We start from the raw sequence: 24682 nt of genomic DNA, 5'->3' as shown, positions 1-24682 counted from the left end.
ATGGAAAAGCAAAAAAGAAGGAAAGACCTTAAAAGGAAAGAAATGGCATCAGTCTTCCAAAAACATGCAGAAGATGATTATAAAGATATGGGGGTCAGTTTGTTTTTCAATGCCAGTTAGTGAAGAAAAAAGAAGAAATCTACATAGTTTGAAATGGTCAAGAATTAAAATGAGTATTAGTAAACAATTCTTAATTCTTAGCACCAAAACAGCTTAGCTGTGTAAACTTTTCATTCGGAGGTCCCTAAAAACCTCTTGGAAAATACCTGCTTGGGATTAGCTGTATATATGGCTTGTATTTGAGGATAGGAGAATGGTCTAGATAATCTCTTGATTTACTTCTGTGATTTGGTCAAAGTATGGCTAAATTGAGTTCAGTTTAGTAAATTTTCCTGGTCAAAGACTGTGGAGAGACAATCAGTGGAGATGTTAGGCAGCCACTCTAGACACTTCCAGATAAAAGACTATGGCAAACTCCCAAGACACCAATCAGAACAGCCCAGATGATTAAATCATTAGCAAAGCAGGAATCCTTTTATGATCTAATATCTTCAGCAACGTGAGAAGAAGCCTTCAGCTTACCATCTGGTACCTAAAGACCAAAATCTTGTTTAAATAGCATTAGTCATTTCTAAAGAGAAAGCAGATTTATACAGTTCATTACGCATTTTCCTTTGTTTTTTTTTTTTTTTTTTAAAGCTTCATTCACCTTGGCAGTTAGGTGCTATACTCTTGTATGTGCTTGTCTTCAACCACACAATATGAATCTGTTACAGCTTCAAACAGTGAACTTTGTTCAGGAAATGGTCTCTTTTATTTCTTCCCTCCCCTGAATAGAAGCTCTTGTAAACTGCTTAGAGACATTTAATATCAGGCTAAATCCCATGGTTTTGGAAAGCTTTCTATAACAAACAGAAAAGCAATTGCATTATACAGAAGATGAATAACCTAGTCAATTTACGTTGACTTTTCTTTTTTCTTCAGAAGGAAATAAGGAAATGCAGTAATTTAATTAGATGATTTGGATGTATGTCCTCTGAAGGGAGAAAATGGTAGAAAACGGGATTGGGGTGGGGAGGGAGGGGGAGAACATGCAAAAGTGAAGATTACACTGCTGTAGCTTTACCTTAAAACTTGAAGCTCTTCTTCAGAATTCTGCACCTCATCTCTGAGTCGTCGCCAGCGAAGTAAAGCTTTCAATTCCTGCTGTGCTTTTTCTTCATCATGTGACAGCTACTTAGTGAACGAAAAACACAGATCATTGATTGCTGTTTCGCAAGAGACAACAATAATTTACAAAGAGGAATTCATTTTGTTTTCCTTTAATGCGCAGGCAATGCAAGAAACAGTATAAACACCCGTGTTAAAAAATATAGTCACACCTGATGCTCTAAGAGTTAACAGCAGCACTATGAAAAACAGAAGCCTCACTGAGTGCATCAAATCAATAGCTGGTTAAATATTTCTGTCTGAGGATAGAAGAAGGCATGTTGCTTTCCCTTTAGTGACTGGCTGCAAGTGAACTGAACACACTGTACAGATACCTCGCGTATCGATTCTGATTGCATCTTTACTTTTCCCAGCCTTGAAAGCAGAGAGTTGCTCTATCTCCTGACTTCACCCCTCTTCCCTACTACTTCTGCCACCCTGGTGAAAGCTCCCTGTTGCGTTTTCCCACATTAACACAGCATCAGGAGATGGAGGCTTATGAAATAAATGCTAGGTTGTCAGCTTACAAATCAACAACTAATTTACACTTTTTGTTACAAGAAAAGGCAGGAAATGGGAAAAGCTAAAAGCAGCTAATGTTCTCCTGCATTACACCAGTGTTCAGTCACAACTGGAATTATTGTCAGGCAGCAGAGAATTCACTGATAATCCTACAATTCTAGGATTACACAGCACCAAAACTACTCAATAACTATAAAAAGAAAAAAAAAAGAAAAAAAAAAAAAAAGATTTTCTGATCTTATAAAGTAACCATGAATAATCACCCTGTTTTGCTGCTCACTGCTTTCTATTCAGCTATACGGAAGGATGCCTACTACAATGAAAATGCTTTCAAGTGACTCACAAAAGTGTAACAGGATTAATATGGGCAGCTCACAGTGGAGGAGTGATGCTCAATATAAGAGCAGAAACTAATTTTTAGGACCAGAATGGAAAAGCAAAGTGTTTGGACAGCCTTCACCTCTTTCTCATTGCAGAAGCATGGTTAGTGACAAGGAATTCTCTTTTGCTCAATGCTATAAATATGCCTGATACTTAATAAAATGGAGGCTCAGAAGAGCTCCTGATGTCAGATCCCAGTCCCACTGGCTCTTCCAGAGATGGAGCCATGCAAACTTTAATCGCAGAGTCAGAGCCTGACACAAGCACGAGAAGAAATCATGAACACATGAAATGCTTGAAATAGCAGAGGTATGACAAAAATAAGAATCAGATCAGAAAACCACTTTACGAGGTGACATGCAATTTACGAGCTTTTCACTTTAAGAAGGGCAACGATTTCTAAGCCTCTGACAAGATGGTAACTCCTGCTAGACAGTGTAAGAGATCAAAAAGTATAAGTGCTGGTACCGTATTTCATCAGCGTTCATTTTGTTTTGAGGCTTGTCATTTGGCTATGCACAGTGCAAAACCAAACCATTTACATGAGGTAACTGAAATATTCCGATATTCAGTAAGACACTGCTGATCACTCCACTTTCAGGAACATGATTATAAGTGGAGACAATGCAGAGCACCTGTTTGATAGCTGAACTGTATTATTTAAGTAGCATATTTGTGGGAAGGTGATTGCTGACAAACAGACATTTCCATTCTTATTTGCACTAACCTTTACCTCTGTAAAGATCAGTGTTCATTGTGGAAAGAGAAAGAAATATTTTTTTTTAAATCAAATTAGCATGCAAATTCCAATATTATTTTTTTAAAAAAACTTAGCCTCATAACACAAGAGGATTTATTTATATCTAATCCACAGCAAGGAATATAATTTTGATTTCCAGATGATTCAGTTGAGAAGTGGTGCATCATCACCTTACCTGTTGTGCCCTAGCCCAAAATACATCTTCTAAGAAAGTGGCAAATCCTTCACTTATCCACTCTTCAGTCCAATCACGAGCCCCAATGGCCAGTCCAAACCAAGCATGAGCAATTTCATGGCACAGACGTGTTCCACAGAGATGGCTCCCCCCAGGTAATACACTCTGTGACAGGAAGATGATGTGTGGGCTGTACAATTGGAATGAAGGACAAAATATGTTTTAGACCTGTTGTAACACACATTCTATGACCATAATAATAAATAGGCCTTATTAGCCTTGTCAGCCTGTTATTACTATATGCATGCTAAGTCATGACAAATAGTTTATAACTCGGGCATTTTTAGGAATTAGGTTGTACTTTATCATTGGTTGGCAGATAATTAAATTAAAATTCTGCCAGGCACTTGTTTTGCATTCAACTGTCAAACAGCTATTACCTTTCAGAAGTAACTTAAACCAAAGTTTTATATTTTTCAAATTACAAGACTGATTTATTTCAGCAGAAGCATTTATATGTAAGCCACAATAATAAAAGATGAGCAGGTGTGAATATGGGTAGTACGTATTTATCAGTTAAATGATCAAAGCTGGAAATAAATAAAGGAGAAACATTTTATTAAGAAAACAAAATCACTACCCAAAAGAACAAGCGCTATGTATAGCAGAGCTCATGTGCTCATTACAACTTAAAACAAATTAAAAAGATAACAACTGATAAGACGTGATGGTTTGTGCAAATGCAGAGGAAGGAGAGCAGCCTTCACTGCAAGCACAGAAGTGAAAACAAGGCTTAGATACCCACTAAATGTCCCCTTTTCACTACAGGAGAAAAGAGCACAATATGTATCAACTCTGCTTTGCGGTCAACTACTAAAAGAAGAAACTGGGGGACAAAAAACCTGCTCTGCATACTTGCTCTGCTATGGAAAACACACTGAATTGCAAGTTTCTGCAGTTCCCAGCTCTTGTTCTGCTGTAAGGCAGTTTCTGTTATGCTTACAGATGTTGTAGATGTTAATGCCTTAAAAGTTACATAATTTTACGCCTGGGAAAAAAAAAAGAGTAGGAGAACTAAGACCTCTATGACTAACGTAGAAGGGATTAAAGGGGCATGGTGCCACTAATGGGACCTGTAAGGACAACAAACCACCACCACCTGCAGAGTATTCCTGCACTAACACTAGGCATCCATAATCTCCTTTTCAACTGTTTTCTCAGTTCCAGCCAGTTAGAAAGGAAATAAAGAACAATGGTAATACCTTCAAGACCACAGGTCTTTAAAATTAAGTCTAGCTTTCTGAGCGTGGGAGGGGAGCGCATGGCCCTAAGACATTTCCAAGAGTCAAATATTATTCGTCAGCGTTCCATAGAGCTTCCCCACCCACCCTACCCTTCCGCTGGAAATATTAAAACACCCACTGTTTTCTTGCAACTGGTTGAGTATCTGGAACTGAGAACATAAAATATGACACGCACTTAAGTAGAAAAACATACTCAGCAACCATCTCCTTGTAGAATAATAACAATAATAATAATAGTAATAGTAATAGTAAATATAATCCAGCAAGGCAAGTTAATTTCTTACATTATTTCTTACAATGTCAAATGATTGAAATGTAAGTCCCCATAGAGGAATCAAGTCACAAAGAACATACAAAGAAAAAAAATGCACCTCTAGAAATTTTAGCCAAAAGCAATTCCGATTGAGAGAAGTGAAGGAGGGAGAGAAGGGAAGAGTGAGCACAGAAGCTGCAGAACATGATGAGCCTTTTATTACAACACCCTACTGAGAAAAATAACTGCAGCTTTGGGGGTACTACTTTGGTCAGTGGTAAGTAAATGACCCCTAACTGTGGCATGTGTACAGTGCTACAAAGAAAAAATGCAGAAATGGACCAAGTAAATAACATTCCAGACATACTGCTGGTTGTGCTTTGGCCATTTGTTTCAGCAAAATACAAGTAACTTCATGCCTTATAAAAAAACTCACAGAACGGTGTGCACTTTAAGTCTATTGTAGGTATACACATAATACAAGTAAAGATTCTAGTTCCTTCTCTTTCCAATTAAATAATAGAAATGCCACAATCAGAAAATCTTCTCCTTTACAAAAGGATTAAAAAGCACTTTGGAGAGAAAAGTGAACATGAGTTAAATTTTGGGCAAGGAATATGAATGCGACTTTCTGCAAGGTCAAAAATAAGATTATGTGTAGCAGCAGAATTTCGTTTTAGAGTCTCAGTACAGCCAACAACTTCCTTTCCCAAGAACACCTTAAATAATCCCTTTATTCTGTTTTCCCTTAACAAACAAATGTCCAACTCAGAGCTTCATACTACAACAGGTATCTCTAAAAAGCAGTGCAAAGTTCCCATTTATTTTAAGAGTAATTTTCTCAAAGACTGAACGTGCTTTTATAGTATGTACAGCACCTACTAGTATATACAGCACCTACTAGTTTGGGGAGAAATTTGATTCTGTGTATTATGTTAAAATACAGATTCTCTGTTTCCAATATGTTTGAATTCCAGAAGCTCTGCTCCACCTTTTCTGATCTCACCTAAATCCCTAAATCTCATGTGGGATGTACAATGTTATTGTTACTCTTAGAGTTGTTGCTAAAAAAATCAGTAATTCAATAAAGTGGCCATGTGAAAATTAAGATAATTAGGATGATATATATATATATATATATATATAATTAAATATATATACATATACATTTTTAGACCAGAATAGGAATTTGGACCTCGTACCATTCATCTTATTTACTAGAAATGAATTATAATGCTTGATACCTGTTGCTTTCACTGGAATTAAAAAGGAAATAAATCTGTTCATGCACTAGGAGGGGACAAAGGTGATTCAGCACCACAATTACATCAAGACCTGACAAGGTATGCCCAGCCTTTATATGACTCTAGCTGGTGTCTTTTCAAGGCTGGCCCAAGTTTCTAGAGCAGGCCGGAACAGGTTAGCTCGATGCAGTAAGGAAGGTGGGAAACCTCTCCCAGTTAACAAAAAACAAACAAACAAAAAAAAAAAAAAATGAAAGGAAATAAAAGAAAAAGAAAAACCCCACCAGTCCTTCACAGGAAGCTGGAGAAGTTCCTAATGGCTCTTACAGAAAAATATAAGTTAATGACTTGTTTTCAACAAGTATACACCTGGTTATACTTTTAAAGCAAAAGGCTATTATTCTGACCAGAATTACACCCTTATAACTTAGATCTTTGTACAGAAAGAAGGAACAAGCTCTTTATCCAAGTAAAACTGCAGCTAAGGGAAATATCAACTCCGTAACTATGGTATGAAGGGAAGCATATGAAGGAAAATATGAACTCCAAAGGGAAAGAATTTTTTGGTGTGAAAGGCCAAGGGGTCCTTACGTTCTGATCATCTGAATCCACTCAAGTAGATGTTCTTAATAAATGTTCTCTGTAACAAATAAAAGGTTTCCAATGAGTCTTAGAGTTCTGAGCAGTAATATGACCAGTTTAGAAGCCAAGTTTCTGAAAGCAATTTTGCAAAACTTCTTCTCCAGACTTATGACTTGATGCAGGTGCTGCTTTGCACAGAGGCTGCAGCAGTGTGCTATTTTTGACTGCTCACACATAATCAGACAAGAGACACATAGCACAAGCTCAAGCCAAATGTACGTGCAAGAACTTAAGTACACATTTAAGCTAGGAACATGAAGCACATTTCTAATAGGCTTGTTCCACTCCTTTTGAAGGAGAACTTTTTCCCTCTAAGCATACAGGGATTTGCAGATATGTTTCCTTACGTACTTTTTGAAACAACAGAGCTGAGACTCAAATTATCAAAAGTAGCACCCAAAACCACTATTACAGAGGTAAATTATAACGTAAAATACTTTTAATGTCTTGATAACACTCCATGTGTTGTTTATCTTTTCCTATTTAGAAAAAGGATGTCAGATAGTAAATGGGTGAAATAGTTTTTTTACATCTAGAAAATTCCCATTTAAAAAGGAGCAGGGAAAATACCTCAAAAATATGTTCATAGGAACATGCTAACATTGAGACATACATTTCAGGATTACTGGAATTTGGACAGTTAGACAATTGAATGACAGCTCTTTTTAAACATCTTAGGCAAATTCTCATCAGTTGCCTTCGACCTACATTATTGCAGTGATACAGAGAACAGTATTATCATACTGTCTGCACTATCTACATCAGACTTTGAACGTTAGCTTAATTTATCTTTGAGGACACTTGTGTCATTGGAATGCAGACACAAGAATGTGCCACATCCAATTACTTACCTCTGTAATCTCCAGCATTCTGGTACATGTTACATTTCAGTACTGAGAGAACTAAAGAGATGAACAACCCTTTTTGATCTCCCAAGTTTACTGTATGCCAGAAGCTCAAACATACATATGATGAAGTTGTAGAGGCAAGAATCTTGTAGTTATAAAACTCAGAACTGCACCAGAAATATTCCCTCCCTATAATGGTACCGGCAAACAAACCATCAAGTGAAGGGAAGTGACAGATGACAGTCACTCCTGAGCACATGAATGACTTCTTATTCCATAAATCCTGCAACAATATAGTGTTCTTGTAGGCAACAGGGAACTCTTGTGAGTTGGAAGGAGGATGATATCAAACAATCTCTAAGTACATGGATTCAGCATCCACACTTCAAATTGCAGAGAGTCTGGTGTCTAATTACTGATCAGAAACCTGGGCAGCAGCTGCTCCACGAATTATCAGACAATTACTTCAGTTTTGCTTATTTTGTTATACAAACCAGATTAGTCAGAATGTGTATAAACAAGGGAGAATCCCTCCCAGGTGAGACTCTTTTTTGCTATTCAGGAGCAAGACTGGTACTTGGCAGAAAACTGAAAAAATAATACAGTGAAAGGAAAAAGAGAACATCAACCTAAGCTCAATGAGTTGCTACACACATGATAAATAAATAAATAAATAAATAAATAAATTTGTGTTTGTAACAACTCCTGCTACTTCTCATATCTGCATTCTAAACTATGCTAAATGAACAACCCTGAAGTAAAACCTTATATAGAAACACAGTACCGATCCCACACGACTGTGACATACACCACATTCCACAGCTTTTATTTTAATTAAAATATCTTTGGAATTACAAATCAACTGTGGATTTGATTTGTTGATTTTTATTCACAGAGGAAATTTTATAAGTTTTCCTCAGAAATCCGAATAGCTCTGGAATTTCATGACTGACAAAAATGAAATAAAACACACTGAAAATATTGCCAAGCATTGACAAATGCTATTTTCTTATGCCAGGACTCCTTATTTTGCAACTCCAAAAGGACCAGTCATCCTGACCTGAACAAAAAGGAACACAGGATTTACATGCTTCCAAAAATAAACAGAAAATTCAATGCACTCTCAGATAACACTAACCTGCCAACATAAAGGTAAACCGTATCAATCCACCTAATAATAATCCAATTCTCTTAACTTTTTGTTCACAAATGGATAGATATATATTATCCTTTCATGCTGTATCAAGCATTTCCAATCACAACTTGTCTGAAACTTTATGTAAAAGGTCACGCTATTACAAATGAATCTTCAATAATCTGATATTACTTTTTTTTTAAAAAAATGAAGATGTAAAAAAAGTCAAGAAACGAACCAAGCTGCTTAGAAATATATTTTTTCTTTTAAAATTAGATCACAGGAATTTCCCTACATAGAGCTCTTGAGATCAGAACACACCACAAAATAAACAATTCGTTAATAATGCAACTAATTTACTTAAATAATGCTGTCTCATCATCTGTCTAACATCCACGGAGCACACACATTGACAGCACTAAGACAGAAGTGTTAATTGTGATTTTACAAAAATTCATAAGACAAAGCAATTTATACATGATTGACACCATGCAGCTATAGCATATTAATAAATCCTATCTGCTTCAAGCGTCCTGACTTTGGACATTCCCCCAAGAGGGAAAGAAAGGACATATTTCACACGTAGGCGTCAGTCTGATAAATGCCTCCGAACCAAGTATTGCCTGTGCACTAACCCGCGTTTGTAACACTCTCCTCAGGTACTGGAGTTGACAAGATCAACCATCAGTCCACCCAAGTAAGAAACACAGAGTTAAGGAGTTAATTCTCCATTTGACCTCTGATATTCCCAGGATGCCTAACAGCAGCTCTAGTTCACATCTTTTCATCTTACACATCCTTCAGATATGAAGAACTTGCAGTGCTTGTTTGGAGCTCACAGATTTCACTTCCTGGTGTCTTACATAAGCCCAACAATATCTATGCATTTAGACTTTTCTACTCCCAGGATCTGTGGCATGCAGCAAATTGCCTGCTGTTGTACGGAAAGAAAAACAAACATAGAAAATTATAGGGAAAAATAGAAGGAATTACAGTTTCAGAACCTTCTACTACCCATCAAGATTTTTCATTCTGATTTGTTTGAAACCTCCCCCTCAAAGAAAAAAAAAGCAATGGAAACCTCTTATAAAATTCAATAGCACTCTATTTCCATGGCTACAATATTGTTAAAAAAATCTTACAAGCTAGAACTCTCTAGAACATCTTGAGGACTAAAGCTTTTCATGTTTTATATCACATAATAAATTTTTTATATTTAACTGATTTATTGATAGGAGTAAGTGCAAGCTCAATTTTCAACATTCACACCATGCAAGCAATTACTTTTCAAAAAGTATTGCCATTGTTAACATTGAAAATAATTTGTGAATTAGTGCCACCAATTCCCAAATTCCTTACTAAGTATTCATAATACAAAATTATATTGTTTTATGTTTCCAAATGATAAATCATATATGCTGTACAACTCAATTAGCTTTTTTTCCTCCCTCTTAATAAACACAGATTGGAAACCAATATAGAATATTCCAGTTAAAGAGCAAAGAAATAAAAATAAAGAAAATAGTATTTTGAATTATTTTTTCTTTTTTTAAAAAAATTTTTTATTTTATTTTTTTTTATCGAATAGTACTTTTGGATATGGAATTTTTCATGGAACTATCATTTTTTTTACAAAAAAAGAAAACAGGTGATGCAAAGACCATGGCATTGACAAAGTATCTCTACTCTTGCTGAAATACTGAACATCACAAAAGAAGTTCAGAGGCTGAAGGGAAACTTCATCTCCAAAAAGCTAGAAGAAACACAATGCTCCCACTAATTTCAGTAAGAACTTTCTATTAACATGCAAATGCAATATTTGGTTTACATTCTGGATTTGCTAAATTCCAGATTTCATGTGAAACTTTTCCACATTGTAATTCATAATTTTAATTGATCATTTTATTTAAATAAGAGGCTAATAGAAACAGACATAGGTACTCTCACCTCTCATTTCATAAATTCATTTTTTTTAATTTTTGTGTGTGTGTGATAATAATTATTTTTGCTTTCTGAAGACTAAAAGAGAAGCTCTTGTTTTATACCAGCAATGCACATAGCATTTTTTTCAGAGTCTTTTCAAACTGCTCTTTATATTGTCACAACAGTCACAAACAACATTTCTCAGTTCCAGTCTAAACGATGACATTTGTCACTGATGGGTGGATGTTACTATGTGATCATGGATGGATTTCATTACTTGTAGTTTTGCATCACTGCTATTAGGGGAAGACCTGGATTTCCTTTTGCTACATCGTGAAGCTTCCGGCAGATACTAAGAGAGCTGAGAGCAACATACAAATAAGCTACTATGATAAATAGACAGACAGAAGGGGCAAAAATTATCTGCTTCTCCATATTCAGATAAAATTCACTCAAGGTAAGATCCAGTATATTAAAAGTCTCAAAAGATGACTTGGACAAGACAAAGTAAAATAAAGGAAGTGTTATTTTTTTCTTCATTTAATATACAGAAGACAGCTTTTATCTACATACACTAGAACAAACAAACAAAAGAAACAAACCACCAAACAAACAGCAACAACAGAATAGATTACTTGTTCTTTGAATTTTTAAAGATACTTTTTCTCAGTGTAATGCTATTATCTGTTCTAAAAGCATCTGTATAACTGTTCTAAAAGCAGCAAGGAAATGAAATCTGCTTGAAGGCTGAAGTGCTTCTTATTAAATCTTTACAAACTACAGTTAGACTTGTATCCCAAAACAAAATAAACCTGAGGAATGTTTTTGCTTTTTAGAGTTTTCTATCACAAATACTTCACCTGAAGACCGAGAAAACTCTGGATATATCTCTGAATCACCCAAGAAATCTCTGACATTACAGGAGCAGACAGAGCCACAAATACCTGATATTTCTAAGGTAAATAAATAAAAATGTAAAGCTCAGAGTTTTAAAAAAATGACCAGAATGTCTTCTCATGCAATAAAAAAGGCACAGGTCCAATTCTTCAAAATTTTCAGTTCATATCTCTTGCTGCTTGTGCCAACAAGACATATGGGAGCAAACGGTGAGGTGAAGATAGTTATCTGCATGTGACAGAATTTTTGCCAATATATAGTATCACCCACAATTCTTGCTGGTACCTGGTGGTACCTAGCAGTATCTAAAAATCCACTTGCTGAAGCCTTTCATTGTACTTAAAAGACCGGCTGCAAAACCAATGCTGCCAAGTTTATTCTGATTCTCAACATTCATGCTAAAATGCACTATTTCTACTATGCCTTCATCCTCTTTCTAGACAAAACATGCTACAACACTCTGCACTCTCCTGTCTTAAAAATGGTTCAGACAATATACGTTTAACTACACAGTACTGCTATCTTCCATTACCTATTTTTCTTATTTTTGTCATCTATAAGCAATACATAAACTGTAAGTGATGTAAAAAATGTGGTTCTTATTACATCGATTAATGCTACCTAATGCTGTTAGCTGAGAGGGGGCGAGGGGGGAGAGAGAGAGAACAACATACAAGAGTCACGTAATGGCTTCAAAATTATTTTTTTAGTTTATTTTGTGCAGCAGCTATGCAAGCCTTCCTTTTTGTATGCATCAAGTCAATAAGATATCTGTTGTGCTTTTGCACAAAGAACAAAGATGCCTTTATCAATTCTCAGAAGTCTGTGGGACAAACCATTCATGCTGTCAAACCTCCTAAACCCCTTTCAGCAAATAATGAAATCCATCAGTGACAAATGTCAACATACTAATTTGTTATATACAGAACAAAAGCAACATTCAGACGAGGTGCCTCATTTCATGTTATATCAGCCCTTCAATTTGTAAGAATTTTATGGCAGCCCACAGATCATGCAATATTAAAACAGAACAGTATTATAATGACTAGAACTAGAACAATCTATTCTCCTTACAATAAGCACTTAGCAGTCAAACAAAACTGTAAACAAAGTCATTTGGGAACACCAAACTCTTTGCTATGTAGTAATTTTCCTCCCTTTTCGGGAGATTATTTCCAAGTAAAATGGTACATACACACACAGATTCTCTTTCGCACACAGTCACATTTATTATGCTGGTGGAAAAATGAGATTAAATTACATCATATCCAACGACAAGAACTTCAGTGTGCATGCAAATTACTTTATCTACTATGCAGGACATCCAGCTATTATTGTTGAATCAGATAGTAAAAGGACAGTTTAACTGGGAGTAGTTAGTGTGCATGTGAACTATTTATTTGTCACACAAGGCATCTTGCTATTATTACTGTATTGTACAGCAAAGGGCAGCTAAGTTTGAAATATCTAGCATACCTAAAAACTGTGCTAATGTCTCAAAGTATTAAGTATTACCTTGAAATGAGCTTTTATACAGTTGCATCTTCACCAATTTAATTTTTCACACATCTACTAATCAGTTTCAGTCCATCATAAGCCCAAAATAATTATTATATATTATATAATATGTATAACATTATATATTATTATATTATTCCCTGTTGTCCAGGACACTACCACAGGATACTTTTATCTTCTCTTTTTAAGGATACCAAAAGGAAGCAAACGCCCTTATATTCCATGAACATCTGCTGCATCCCTCACTTCTTCTGGAGTTTTCCAACATATAGGTATGTCCACATAACGTGTGCATTGCAAGTTCATTAAATAAACCCTAAAAATATACACTTTTTAAAAGTTGTTGAATTGAGAACACCAAATTATGTACTTAGCCAAATGCTAAAGAGAATATACATTATGTTGGTATGTATTTTTAGAACTCCAGAAAGAGGTGGGGGCGTGGAGGTTCTGGCCATTCTAGATCACAGCAAATAAATTGTTATGGGTCCAAAGATGATGATTTTGATATTTCTATTTTATTTTTTTTTTAATCAGCAGGGTTTCAAAAAAAACAGAAGAGGAGAAGAAGAGGAAGAGGAAGAGGAGAAAGAATATGAGGAGGAGGAGAAAGAGGAGGAGGAGGAGGAGGAGGAGGAGGAGAAATTTGATTGCTACCCATGTACACCTCTGAGAATCATTCTGCTGATACGCTAAAAATTCCCTTTTCGTCAAGGCCACATACCTTCACGTTCGAATGGGGTTACCAACCACTCACAAGAACCAGACAAGATTTCAAAATTTCCACCAAGACCAAATAGAATCAGCTTTCCAGTAAAAAACACTTAATGTTAGTTGCATGACAGGTAGTTCCTGTTGGATATTCCCTTGGATACTCAGTTGGTTCTATACTTTGTCAGATGGTTTTGTTTCTATATATTCCATACAGTCAATATTGATCACATTAAGATTTTTTTTTAACTTCAAATGGCATTTGACATTCAAATGAGTTTGAATTTATGAACCCAAAGACCAAAATGTTTTGAAAATTGTATGATTTTTCAGAAAGTACAGACTGAAGTTTCTGAAGTTAAGTTTTCAAGCCAAATCCACTCACTTTTCTGTAAATCTAGTTAATCTCCACAGACACTAGTTACCTTAAAGCTTTAGTACTAGCAGAATTTATTGTTACCTGTGAGAATGCTCACTGAGACTTGCCTCAGTTATCAACCAGGGCATCTCTGACTTGGGTACATACTTGCTTGACTGCAACTTGAATTTTGGCATAGCGGTTTCGTGTCGTTTTTGGAGCAGAGAACACTTAAAAAGACAGATTCCACACTGACATCCTGTTCGAGGTTGAAACTTTTAGGTCTATCATACTGTCCTCACCACCCATTAGCAAAGCTGCAGGTAGAAAAAAGCAGCTGTTACCCTCTCCATGGCCTAACACGCAAAGGGACAGCACAGTCTGTTTCTGCTGGGCTCTGTTCCAAGCTCTGGAGAGAAAAGCTCTTCTGTGACAGCACTATGTACTTCCCCCCTACCTCCAACGGGTTTAAAATTAGTTAACTGAGAATTAATTGCAAATGTTAGAGTTATGCTGATGTATGCAAATTGGATGTTGCTGTTTCTTCTCAGAAAGCATTAGAAATACCTTTCTGACTGTGGTGCATTTTTTTTTCTGTGATAATGACTTTGCATATGCACTATTGTATTAGCTCAGATCACCTGGCTGAGCAAAAACAGAAATTGAGTTTCTAAAGACAAATAACATATCTAATCTGGCACTAATAAACAGCACATTATCACCAGGATTTGTTCAAAATCTAAGGCCCATTTCTCAGATACTACAAAGTCAAAGATATGACAGCAGTAAGTAGGGACTGTTGGTTTATACTGACCATAATGTTAGAATGGTTGGAATTTCCAGTATGTGCCCAGTGTGGTTTTTAAAAAAATGAAGGTGCTCAAACCATAAACACAGTTATGTGAATCACACCTTCTCTGCCAATAGCTCGTTATTCCGAAAATCATGTGAAACTAAGACTTCATATAGACTGTAGTACTATGGTACAGCTTTCATTTTTATCCTTTTGCCTCTTCATTCCAGTAAAGGCAGGCAGTTTTTAATACATGTAAATCAGGCATATTCATGCCAGTAAATTGATATAGAATACCAATATTGCTCTGGAAGAGTGCTCAAGAGAAGCTCTCTCTGTGCTGTTTTAAGATGTCTTTAGCATCTCAAATTCATCGCAGAGAAAATTGTGATAACCTGAACTTAAGTCGTGGGATTCGGAGGGAGGAATTCATATGTAAATCTTTTTGTTCCAATACATAACTTGCACATAGATTATCTATAGACTATGTCATATTAATAACTAATTACAAATACATCACAGAAAATCAAAATCATAAGCAGCAGCTCTGTCACTAATGATTTTGCCTTACTGTCCTACTGAAGGCAGTGAGGAAGGGAAAGATTTTCCCCAAACAGCTCATAACCACGTTGTAGAGTTATTTGGAGATAACTTGGTTCTCTCTCCAAACTAATAATCTTGCAACTGAGCTTCAGCTAACACTCAGAAATGCATAAAATTTCATGTGCAAACACAGAAAACTTTGAAATAATAAGCAAGATATACAAAATAGTACCAAAGCCATTTCAGTCACTGACAAGCTAGTCTCCTCCCTTCCTTCATCATGCTAAAGTCTAATTTAGACTTTCAAAAATTTGCTTTGTAACCAGGCCATACCCACCTGTCTTTTGGTGGTCTATGACATCTTCAAGAAGGCCAACAAGTCTATTCAGACTTGCATCACAGATTTAACTGAGTATCTATCACTAACAAGCTGGTGATCACACCAAAAACATATTCCTGAACTACATTATTATTATTATTATTTTTAATAAAAGCTAAGTAGACAACAAGTGATAAGGAATATGCCAGCAAATTCACTGTGCTGGCTCTTTACACTTCATAATACTGCCCAGAATGTCCGCTTCACACACTTTAAGCAGAAGATGATTTTCTGAGTAAGCTTAAAGATGCTTGAAATTCTGAAATTAAGCTACAGGGAAATGAACCTTTAGAAATATCAGTACAACATCATACCACAAATGAGGCAGACTATAAAGTGAATATGACTAGACTGTTCAATTCCAACATTCAAAATTAGAATTACAAGTCAAAAATATTATTAACTTGCAATACCACAGCACATAGTAACCCCCTTTGTTAAGCAGAGACATAATTTATGCAATATTGTGCAAAGAGCAAGCAGTCATCACAAACCAGATGCCTGCCACCTGGCAAGAAAAAGGATTGCCCTTGAAATTGAAAGGAATTAAACCATCCTTTATGCTACCACAGACAAAGGAAATCCAAAAAACATCCCCAAAAAACAGAGGTGGTCTTTTCTTCACAGTCTCCAAGCAAATCTTTAATATTTTCAAACCCACACATCTCATCAATTAATTTCCCCCAGATCTATCACATTTCCAAATCCCTAAAAAAAAAAAGTAAAAAAAAAAAAGTAAAAAAAAGTGTCCTTCTCTCATCCCTGTAAGCACTCTCGGCAGTCTATTTGTTCTTCTGATTTTTCCAAAGGACAGAAAGTACCTATACATATTCCTCCACCAATATTAATGGGTTTTAATAGATCTTTATCATAAGATCCCTATTAGCAAATATTCACCAGCAACAAACTGATGGGTAGCATGTGTATGTGAGGAGAAAATTCATACAAGAATACTCAGACTACAATATATCACATATCAGCCCTAGGAAAAAATGAAAAATCATGTTTAAAATTTCCACTAAAATATAATAATCCACAATAAAATAGATGCTAGCATTCATATGACATGCTATAATATTTTAACAGTATTCTGAAAAGTACAGCAGTTTGACAATTGAGCTTTTCTCAAAAAAAATATAAATAAAAATGCTTTCCTGTGCAAGCACAGCCAGAAGAAATCTGTGTAAGAAATTCAGTCACTGAAATGTAAAATAAAGCATCAAAATGTCTTTAAATCTATTGAAGGTTTAGGTTTTGATGGTAGTATTGACAAAACTTTTGAAAAGGATAACTGATACAGTTTAATGTATGTTAAGAGCTTCAAATAGTTACTCGTGCACACAGGTCTGAGAATCTGTTTGTACCTTTCAAAGAGTATTTTGTCCTGTGAAAATATATTCCAATCTTTAAATTGCACTATATATGTTAATCCAGTTTTTTTAGAGAACTATTGTTATTTTGACTTCAAATATAGTGGAACAGACAGAAGGGTTACATGATCGTTCTCAGGATATAGGAGTCTGTTTTTCATTCCTTCCCTCACACATCAGTGAATAAGTACAAGGGTGCAGAATTATTTGGAGATGGCCAACACATCAGAGGAATCTGTTCTGTCTGCAACATAAAAACCCTAAAAAGTTGGCAGTGGCAGAAAAAGTACAAAAGCTAGCAAAGAATTCTTCAGAATAGAAGAATAAAACATTAAAAGAGTATATAAAAAATCTAATAATAATCTTTATTTTATTAGCTTTATCAGTGTTCCTCAGAACAAGGATAAACAACTCATTAATATCAAAACTGCCTGGATTTCCCGCCCAACATCGCCCCCCTTAGCTCCCCTGTAAGACTTGAAATGTCCCTTGTCCTTTCAAAAGATTTGTCACTGTTGTTTAATGAATGCTCTTAGGTATACCATTGAACATTTCCAAAATGAGCATGTGGACACCCATATCATGACAAAACATCACATTGAGTCAGTCCTATTCAAACAGTCTTCTCTATTTGTACTTAAGGAAAATAATGAACATTTGAACAGTTCCCTACACACCATAAAAGACAAACAATCCACTGCCAAGACACCTACCTCACCTTGGTTAAAGCTTAGAATAAGCAGATGTCAACGATTAATTGAAAGGAAAATTTGTTGGAATACCTGGTTTGCCATTTGAGTGTTAGTGATAACAACAGACACCAGCTTGATGATTGTAAATCAAGCGACCTCAGCAATAAGTAGAAAGGGATCTAAACATCAAGAAATTCACACCACTGCTTAAGGGATTTGCCAGATTTATTGTCCCTGTGAAGATTAAAACCACCCACCCTTAAGACCTGCATATATGTATCACATGGAAATGTCAAAGGTCTAAAAATTATGCAATCAGGAGAATGGTTTCTAGGCAGATAATAAATAAGGCACAAGTTTAGAATACAGAGGCTGAAAAATAACCAGGTAATTACTTAAAAAGGAGATGACCCTATCTATCATTCCTATTGTAATCAACAGGCATAGGAGTATGCTCAAAGTTGCCAGAATAACAGTAACACCTTTTTCCATGGCTTACCATGAAACAAGGGCATTTCAAACTACCACAATAACAGAAATGAACCAGCTCACTGACACTTTGTAAGAATTATGGTGTCAGTATAAGTGTCTATATTCTCACAGAGCTTTCAAAGCTCATTGAGTAAATACTGGAGTAAAGCTGTATGTTTCCCTGAGTGTGAGCGAGGGGAAAGGGAGTCTTTTTGTATCATGCTATTTTGGTGCATAACCAACATGTTTTTTTTTATTTTTTTTTTTTTCTCTCTCTCTCTCTCTCTTTTTTTTTTTTTTTTAAGCAGAAAAACAGTTATGTGAAAACAAAAATGAAAAAATTTAAAGTTGCCAGAGCGTAACAACTGGAGCAAGGCACGACAGAGGACTTTCAAAACACATTTCAGGTTTATACTCCAACTGAGTTTGCAAGGAAGTTTAGCATCTGGAACCAGGATTAAAACTTTTTTTTTTTTTTTCTTTTTAAATCCCAATTCAATGACAACTGTGCTGAAATATCAAAGTATCTGAAGTTAATAATAGATTACATCATCCTATCCTTTTCTCTAGAAGATGCAGGCCTGGCGACATCTTACAATCCCTTCTAGTTCCTCCTTCAGCTATGTTATTAGCTTCAGATGGGAGCCAGAAGTAATGCACATGACCACAAACAAGCTCTTTAGTCTCACTAAGATCTATAAGTATCGGCTGGTTATTTAAGGATCTCAGTAATCTTTTCATTGCTGTTTAATTCTGCCCCATTAACAAGAAGGAACTGACCAAGACACTGGTCAAGTCTGGAGGTTTCTGCGTACCTGCTAACAACTGCAAATGCAAAGCATTTTAGGTGACAGATCAAAGCTTTGAGCTTTTGGCGGGGGTTCCTTCTGGAGCCTTAAACATCTCAGAAAGACTACATGTTTCTCTCCAACCAACTCCCTAAGTTCACTACAACATTTGCCAGTCCAAGTACTCTCAGGAAGATCAGGTGGTATTCTAACCCAAAACAGAAATGCTATTTAAGTATATACACACAGGAACAGACACCCAGTTAGGTCAAGAACTACCAACATAGTGTTCCCGGATGGTTACAAGGCTTCTGCAAATACGTATTCTGTATGTGATACTGGCATCATTGAGCCATATATGCATCAGAAATCTGGATTTAGGCATAAAAGAGCCCAGGAAAGGACAATCCACAATCTATAATACTGGATCATTCAATAAAACGCAGAATACACTTTTAATACACTTTTCATCAAGGAATTCTGTATTGTACTATTTTTAAGTTGAAAATTTCCAAAGGCATGTATCTTCCTTACTATGTAAAGATGGGGTAGTTAGGTGCAGAAAAACTGAATTATGGTACCACTTAAATAATACAGCCCACAACTTAATGCCAAGAATCACTCAGATTAACAATTCTCAAACTTTATCACCTTTGTTTATTTGTTTAGGAAGAATTTCCACCAATAACATATATATATATGTATGTGAGTATAAAGAAAAAGTTCTTTGGTTAATATAGACATCTGCAAACAAGTCATGAACACATACATTGGACAGAAAATAAGAAAATATCAGTAGACTTGGAATTGAAAAACAGGAAGAATTTAGATCATACTGTCTGGTCTTTCATTTTCCCATCCACTGCAGTGCTGTAGCCTTATTTGATAATTTGACATAGTTAGAACGAAATTTATGTTGGTCATATTACCAAACCATAAACAGCAGAGCAAATGTGCAGTAAATGCAGGAGACATAAGCAAAGCTGCTATCAGACTGTTACTCCCTAGAGGTCCAGGGACTGGCTGCACATAGCTGTGATCAATAACTTACTGTGCAGGGACAAGGTGCTGATCAGACCCACAGTGGTTCATCAGCTTTGGGTTTCTCACAGTTACAGAGCATATCCTACATCCAAATCAGAAAAAGGCTAACTTCTAAGATAGCTGTAAAGGAGAGGAACATAAAGCAACAAATCCATCTCAGAATGTGAACATTTGTAGGAATCACAGTGTTCTCTGTGCTGGCTATGTTCTCAGCCCTTTTAGGGAACACCATGCAGAGAAATAAAAGGAAGTTACGTTCGTGTATTATATTCATTACATGTACTCATTTGAGAAAATGCTTAAAAAGCCAAGATCATTTCTTCACATGTATTACATCTGACTCTTGTTATTTCTGTGGGAGTCATCTGTGTATTTGAAAACAAAATTTTATTCTAATATATATCAGAGCCTTAGTATCTATCTACTCCAATACTTCTGTGATTCTATGATTCACATGTGTAAAGCACATTTCAGTCCATAAAGCTTTGGCCAAGTTTATAACTGAAGTTTTAAACAAACAAACAAAAAAAAACCCTTAACAATTGACTTGCAGTGACTGACAGCAGGCTTCCAATACCCACAAAAGAAGCTATCCACATCCTGAACTAAAACAGGAGGGTATAAATTGAGCTAAATGCAGAAGATCAGCTCATTGACCAATCATTCTCACCACAAACTTATTGTCTGGTAAAAACATGCCTCTTACAAAAAAAGTTGTATCCAACAATGTTTCCATTCTGCTAATAGCATTAGCAGAACCTAAAAAATGAGTATAAGTTAATACTTCTTGAAAGAGAGCAAGCCTTTCTGAACAGTGGAATCAGATGAAGCATGACTTTTTTCTTTAAATATTCTTCCTACAATCACTACCTCCAGCTCAAACTCTGCCAAGTCCTTCTTATGTAAGGCCGTGTATCAAACCAACGCTGGAAAAGCAGAGCCCGCACCATCTGGGCATGACAACAGGGAGGTGGATAACTTCAGCATAGTGCTGGCACGGAAGCAACAGTCCCTTGCTGGCCCCACACAAGCATCACACAAAAGAATTGCCAGTAGAGATCTTTGCAACACACGTTACGAAACAGACCTCAGGAATAATGAGTACACAACAACCTCATTACCTGGGATCTCATAAAGGAATATGTACAACTATTGCATAGAGGGAGCTTCCTCAGAGTCTTCCAGAGAAACATGCGGCTTTCTTCAATTAGCACCGTGACAAGAAAACCCCAAACCATCATATGTACAAGTTCCTCGCCCAGTGAGTGCTCCAGGCATTCAGTTTAACCATCATGTGACATGAAATAATCTAGCGCTGGCATTTGCCAGAGGTGCTTCACTGTGCTTTTCCAACTTTTGTACACAAAAAGAGTAAGATGGTAGGCATTTTTAACTGTTGTCAGCACTGACAATTGAACAGAATAAAACACAGCCTATTTGTAAAAGAGAATATGTGGCACTCTTTGATCGACTGGAAAGTTCCAACAAGCCTGCCAGTGCTAGATCTGTATCTCCTACACAAGCTTCTCCTGGCCATACATGGCAATAGGTTAACCTCAGCTTGCAGGTAGCAGCTCTCTCAGCAAATCCGGGACCGAATAAAATAAATTATCACCAGGCTCTTTGTCTCTGTATGGCATAACTACGGAACCGTAACAGTAGCCTATAGTAGTACAATTCTTTGTCTGAACACTGGCTACGTCTTCCTATGAATTATGCATTTGGGAAAAGACAGTTGGGTTCTCAAATGCTGAATATAACACAACATTTTGTTTGTCTAATTTCTGTGGGAAGAGTAGGAGAGAATCCTAAACCAAACAGAAATAATTGTTTCCAGCACCACAATCAGTTAGATTTCAAGTAACATAATTGCATACATACACCATTCATATTTTCAGCTTTTGCAAACAGAGTTGACTTAAAGGCACCACACAAAATTAGGAGGACTAGCTATTTGTGATTTCCAAAAAATCACAAACTTTTCTATTATTATTACTGTTATTTCCTTCAGAAGCTGAGAAGAGTTAAAAATGAAGCAGAAGTCACAAAATGCCAGATTTTTGAGGTACTGAAGAATGGAAGACATGCATTGCCCTTTGTGCACCAGAGCATGCTAGGGATTGGAAGGGACCTTTAAAGACCATCTAGTCCAGTCCCCCTGCCAGAGCAGGAACACCTAGATCAGGTCACACAGGAACGCGTCCAGGTGGGTTTTCAAGGTCTCCAGAGAAGGAGACTCCACAACTCTACATGAAGGGCAGAACACCAGGAAATGCTAGGTGTGTACAAGGTAAAGATTTTTTTTCTCTAGCAAAGGCTATTTCTACTCAGATGCACATGTGCAAGTGCTCCCCTGAAGTGGAGTATGTATATCGGCAGCCTCTTGCAGGAGGTTTTCACTGCAACCTATTTTGAGTGGGTATGGCCTCTGACCTGAACCATAAGAAGGCAGATAGTTCCATGATAAAAGCATGGATATTAACACCTTCTTTCCAGGTCTCATTTAGGATTCCAAAGACAGCCAATCTTCATGGTAAAATTATTGAGACACACAGTTTTCATAGTGCCTTGGAGATCTAAGGTTCCTGACAGATGACAGCAGCACAGATACTGTAGTCACCCAGAGCAAGCACCTTAAATAACTCCTCTACTGTCAGACTCGTACAATCAGCTCAGGTGGAAAGCCTGGGTGTTGAGATGCAATTGCTATAGCAAAAATCACTAGTTTAGTCTCATGACAGGAACTTGCACACAAGATGAGAAAACTTGGTCCTACAGCTGATACCATACAGAAAATATGCAGACAAATTCTCATCCACACTTTTCCTGTTGCATTCAGAGATGACTATCTCTGTAGGTAAACATGCCAAATCTGATTTCTTCAGGCAGGTTATTAGTAATGCAATTGCATACCTAGTAACACAAGCAGATAATTTGGATGACAGTGTCCACCTGCAGAAAAACATTTTTAAAATTACACCAAACCAAGCGGCAATGAAAATCTTTGTCTTTTAGAGTTTTACCTTATTCCAAGCACCCAGCTACCACAAGCACAGATACTTGGAGGAAGAAAGTTGTTGATATCCCCAACATAAAAACACACTGCACATATAATTCACTTGTTTTCACTATGCATGCAGTTTCTGTAGTAACTATACTGATATTCCATACAAAAAAAAAAAAAAAAAAAAAAAAAAACAAAAAAGTAGATACATGTTGTGTATTCCAAAACATAAACTTGTTTTCAACCAGCATAAAAAGGCATAACATTGACTACTAAAAACATCACATAACAAACTATTATGAATACGTGAAAAACAAAATGCTAAAATGGAAGAAGGTGGCTATGATTTATAATGACTGATGCTTTCAATCAATTCAAGAACAGAAAAAGATCAGTGTGATAACAGTTTATAAACAGGAAGGATTTATTATTTTTTTCTATTTGGAATGGTAAAAGCAAAATCTAATCAGAATGAAAAGGAACAAACTGACAGACTAAGAAAACCTTAATGTAATACAGCCATTTTTTAATGTGATATTCTATCATTACCTTCACAACAAGATTACAGTGCAACAATATTACATTCAGATCTGGATAATTTGTGCTTGACTACATCTGGCTATGCGAAAGACGTAAGGTACAGGGCAAGCTTTCTAGCACATTTATCTGCCAACTCAGACTAGTTTAATTCAATGCCTGGATTCAGTTTGTTTGTATTTTTTAATGCAAAAGAAACTTAAATTTATAAACTGATTGGGAATGAATGCAGATTAATCTCCTTTTTTTTTTTTTTTTTTTTTAATGTGTCAGTATCAATATCTTAGGAATGTCTAGCATATTTAGACACACTATAGTAGATTAAAATATCTAAAACTGTATATTTTTAGCTATTCCATCCACATCTCTACTGAGATTTCTCTGGCTCCTATTCTTTTGGTATCTCTACACTGACCCATATGTTATGTAGTTAAAAACAAACAAATACATTCTCCAGATATGAAAGCATACCTTCTACTGACGCCAACAGGAACCCCGCGAAGGAAATCTTAAACCAGAATACAACCCAGAAGTCTTTAAAAATAACATCAGAGAGACTGTGTAAATCTCAGACAAGTGGCTATTCTTCCTTGTGAACATGCGAAGACCATTAGCATTAAGATCTATGTATGTGTTTCAAAAGATCATCTTTTAAATGGAGATTGTACACACTAAAGAAATCTACATTAAAAATAATTCTAAGTAGCACTATACCACAGAAAAAACAAACAAATAAGCAAAAACCAAAGAAGTTGAAATCACTTTGCAAGTTCCACAGTTGTGGCTTGCAGAGCTTTTAATGGTCTATTATTATGACAATGTGATTTATGTGGACATTAATTGTAAGCAGAGAGAAAATGTAATGACTGAAGTTTGATATCTTTATCTGGATTACCTAACAGCACTATTCTTTCCTGCTTTTCAGGTGGTTATTTTGGAAAGGTACTCTGTTTTGACACAGTCAGCATCCTTGTTGAGAAGTAAGCTACACCGTTTAGAATAGGGCTTCATGTAACAGTTAGAACGTCTATCCATTTTAGGTCAAATTATTACAACAGCCTACAAAGAAGCGTTCATAAATAAATGCAGCTGTCACAAAATAAGAACAAGCTCCTTTCTGTGCTTTTAGAGCAAAGGATCACATTTAAGACAATATAAAACTAATGAGAAAAACATAAGCA

At 36.0% G+C, this 24682-nt stretch overlaps 1 protein-coding gene across 9 annotated transcripts in view; it reads right to left on the bottom strand.

Moving 5' to 3' along the window:
* AOPEP (aminopeptidase O (putative)) overlaps window positions 1–24682 on the bottom strand; it is a 200956-nt gene that overhangs the window by 116884 nt on the left and 59390 nt on the right. For all 9 annotated transcript variants that reach the window (XR_004745988.1, XR_004745989.1, XR_004745990.1 and 6 more), the window contains exons 6-7: window positions 3048–3237; window positions 1127–1233 (exon numbers count right to left, since the gene is read on the bottom strand). Coding sequence is in view for 6 of the 9 variants with exons in the window: in XM_035309148.1 (XP_035165039.1) it covers window positions 1127–1233; window positions 3048–3237 (297 nt within the window). In the remaining 3 variants the exon portion in view is untranslated. The remainder of the gene's footprint in view (window positions 1–1126; window positions 1234–3047; window positions 3238–24682) is intronic.

This window comes from Oxyura jamaicensis, chromosome Z (genome assembly GCF_011077185.1).
Source record: "Oxyura jamaicensis isolate SHBP4307 breed ruddy duck chromosome Z, BPBGC_Ojam_1.0, whole genome shotgun sequence".
Taxonomy (NCBI): domain Eukaryota; kingdom Metazoa; phylum Chordata; class Aves; order Anseriformes; family Anatidae; genus Oxyura; species Oxyura jamaicensis.
This window is presented reverse-complemented; position numbering and strand designations above follow the sequence as displayed.